At 52.5% G+C, this 3,296-nt stretch overlaps 1 protein-coding gene across 1 annotated transcript; it reads right to left on the minus strand.

Annotated features, from left to right (window-relative positions):
* LOC115307699 (olfactory receptor 14J1-like) lies at positions 1-960 on the minus strand. The gene has a single exon (XM_029962166.1). It carries the CDS (start codon positions 958-960, stop codon positions 1-3), a length of 960 nt encoding a protein of 319 aa, XP_029818026.1.
* Positions 961-3,296: the final 2,336 nt, after the last annotated feature.

The following is a 3,296-nucleotide window of genomic DNA, read 5'->3' on the forward strand; positions in this document are numbered from 1 at the left end:
CTAAGCACCAGAAAACAGGCACTTTATTGCTCCTGAAAAGCATCCAGTCATCATTTTTCTCAGGGCATCCTTGAGCTCCTGGTTCCTCAGGCTGTAGATGAGGGGGTTCAGTGCTGGAGGCACCACTGAGTACAGAACTGACAGGGCCAGATCCAGGGATGGTGAGGAGATGGAGGGGGGCTTGATGTTTGAAAACACGCCAGTGCTGATAAACAGGGAGAGCACAGCCAGGTGAGGGAGGCACGTGGAAAAGACTTTGTGCTGTCCCTGCTGAGAGGGGATCCTCAGCACAGCTCTGAAGATCTGCACATAGGACAAAACAATGAAAATGAAACAACCAAATATTAAAGAGGAACTAACCCCAATGAGCCCAATTTCCCTGCGGTAGCCTGAGTGTGAGCAGGAGAGCTTGAGGATGTGTGGGAGTTCACAGAAGAACTGGCCCAGGGCATTGCCCTGGCACAGGGGCAGGGAAAATATACTGACTGTGTGCACCAGAGAATAAAGAAAGCCAGTGGCCCAGGCAGCTGCTGCCATGTAGGCACAAGCTCTGCTGCCCAGGAGGGTCCCGTAGTGCAGGGGTTTGCAGATGGCAACGTAGCGGTCGTAGCACATGGTGGTGAGGAGGAAATACTCTGCTGTGATGAAGAAATAAAAGAAAAAGAGCTGTGCAGCACACCCCTTGTAGGAGATGGTTGTAGTGTCCCAGAGGGAATTGTGCATGGCTTTGGGGACAGTGGTGCAGATGCAGCCCAGGTCTGTGAGGGAGAGGTTGAGCAGGAAGAAGCCCATGGGGGTGTGCAGGTGGTGGTCACAGGCTACGGCGCTGAGGATGAGGCCGTTGGCCAGGAGGGCAGCCAGGGAGATGGCCAGGAAGAGCCAGAAGTGCAGGAGCTGCAGCTCCCGCCTGTCTGCGAATGCCAGGAGGAGGAACTGGGGCATGGAGCTGCTGTTGGACATTTGCTGCCTCTGGGTGTTTGTTTCCAACACAGAGAAGACAGTAAGAGGCCAGTTAGTATGGACTTATCTAAACAAAGTCAAAGCTTTATTCTACAGACACTCCCCATGTCACACACAGACAGCCTTTTGATTTCCTAGGAGATCTTCCTTCAGCTCCAGTGCTGGGTCCCTACTCAACAGCATTTTCACTGTTTTAGCATCACTGTGCTTCTGTACAGGGGTTTCACATAACAAGGAGATGTTTAGGGACAGGTTTCCAACCTGCAGGGGAATTCAGAGCTTGGAAGGAAACCTCAGGGAGAAAGCCAAGTGTCCTTATGATGGTATTTGATTTAAGCAGACTCAGCTCCTTCCCCAGCACTACAGGCTGCACTGGTAGGGGTCATATTCCTATTGCAGGTGCAAAAAAGACATCTCAGACTAGTCCTGATGGGTCTAGCAGAGGTGATGCTGGTGCTGCCCACAGGCAGAGCAGTGGCTGAAAGCACATTAGGAAGCTCAGATAGACCTACTGAGCACTCACAGTTCAGATGTCTCAGGGACCTGTCAAAAATAATACTTTCTTAATGATTTATTCCTCCCATTCCTCAAGAGTAGGAAACTGGAAACACAATCTCAGGAAATTTCTTTAACCTTATAAAAATCTTTGTCTTGGAAATATTCTGAGAGGGAGCTGGAGCTCTGAGCATGTCCTCCTCCTCTACACTCCAGATGCTCTCAGTTGCACTTACAGAATCTGTAGTTGGTGGGCAGTGCCAGCTTTCCCAGATGCGTCCAAAACCTGCAGTCTCGTTGCCCTGCATGACCAGACTTCCTGTGCCAAGATCTGTTAAAAATTCTCCCCCAGTGAGGTCTCAGCATCATTCTACGTCTGACAGCCTTTAACTTCTCTCTGTCTCACTCCCCTGCCCTTGGTGCTGCAGGCAGTGCCCTCAGCCCTGCTGGGCTGTGCAGAGGAGCTACTCACCAGCAGAGCTGTCTCTTTGAAGCTCTTCTTGCTTGCCAGGAGCTCCCTGTGTGCCAGGAGCCCGACCCAGCTCAGAAGCACAGCAACAGCTCCAGGCATTTCATGACCCTCAGGGGACTTTGATGTTGTTTACATGAGACAGTCCCTGAGAGTAAGTTCAAACAACTTCTCAAGAAGTCAAAGTGAGATTGAAACACTAAAGTTTCCTTTAGTGCTAATGAGTCTCACTGAGGGACACAACTGAGAACATGTCCCCAGGTTCCAGTTAGAGCAGAAAACTGCAGACAGTGATGACAAGGATGGACAAGCAAGGGAAAGGTGGCTCTGATGCTGAATAAACCTTGACTTGTTTCCTTAATCCAAAGGGCCAAGCCCTGACCCCCAGCCCCTGGGAAGGCAGATCCTGTCCCTGCCTCATTCCTCAGGGCTCTTCCTGGGGCACTGGGATGTGGGATGTGCAATGCCAAGGGCAGGACCATGGGGTGGCACCTGCCAGGCTGCTGAGCAGGGACAAGGAGGCCATGAGGCCCCAGGGCTGCAAGGGGCACTCCCCTCCTCCTGGCATCAGGGGCACAGACAGCAGCCCTGGCCAAAGGCCTGCAGAAGGTGGCTGTGTCAGGGCCTTTCAGCTTCTCCCCATCCCTGTCTCCTCTCCAGCCCAGGCTGTCCTACGGTGTCCATGCCCTGCCCCTTTCCCTGCAGGCTGTCGTCATCCCCCGGCTGCCCCACCTGGCTGGCACCTTCCTGCACTGACATCTCTGCGTCCTCCCTGGCTCTTCCTGCACACACAAAGCCTTGGGCTCATCCAGACTCTTTTGTGACACATTGCACCACAACACTGACCTCAGAGGGAAATTTCTGACTTCTTGTCACCAGTCTAGGCCACCCCAGCTGCCCTTGGTGGCACTAGTTCTTTCTTAGGCTGTTTTCTGACAGGAAGAAAAGCTCCACCAGCTCTGACACCCCCCTTCCAGACCTCTCAGGCTACTCCTCTACTGTCCTCAATCTTCACACCCCTGACCCCTGAGTCCTCAGCCTCTATATATGGGTCATGTGCTTGAGGCCCCAAATTCCTTCCTGGGAGATCTCTGGGACCTCTCCAAGGTTTTGGAAGATGACAATAGAGTGCTCTTATCCCAGGAAACACAGAGGGACACTTTTTTCCAAGGGTTGTCTTGGCAGAATGAGGCACAATCTCTTTAAACTTTCTGGCACAAGGGAGCTCTGAGCTCTGGGTACGGAGGGAGGTCCAAGTGCCAACCACTGGAGTGGGAGCTACAAATCATCAGGGCTTGTGTTCTTTGGAGGGCCAGACACTGGTGAGAGTGGTGTGTGTGTGCACATGGAAGGACTTGAAGGGCACAATGAA

This window comes from Manacus vitellinus, unplaced genomic scaffold (assembly GCF_001715985.3).
Source record: "Manacus vitellinus isolate BGI_N305 unplaced genomic scaffold, ASM171598v3 ctg7180002428230_pilon, whole genome shotgun sequence".
In the NCBI taxonomy this organism is placed as follows: Eukaryota; Metazoa; Chordata; class Aves; order Passeriformes; family Pipridae; genus Manacus; species Manacus vitellinus.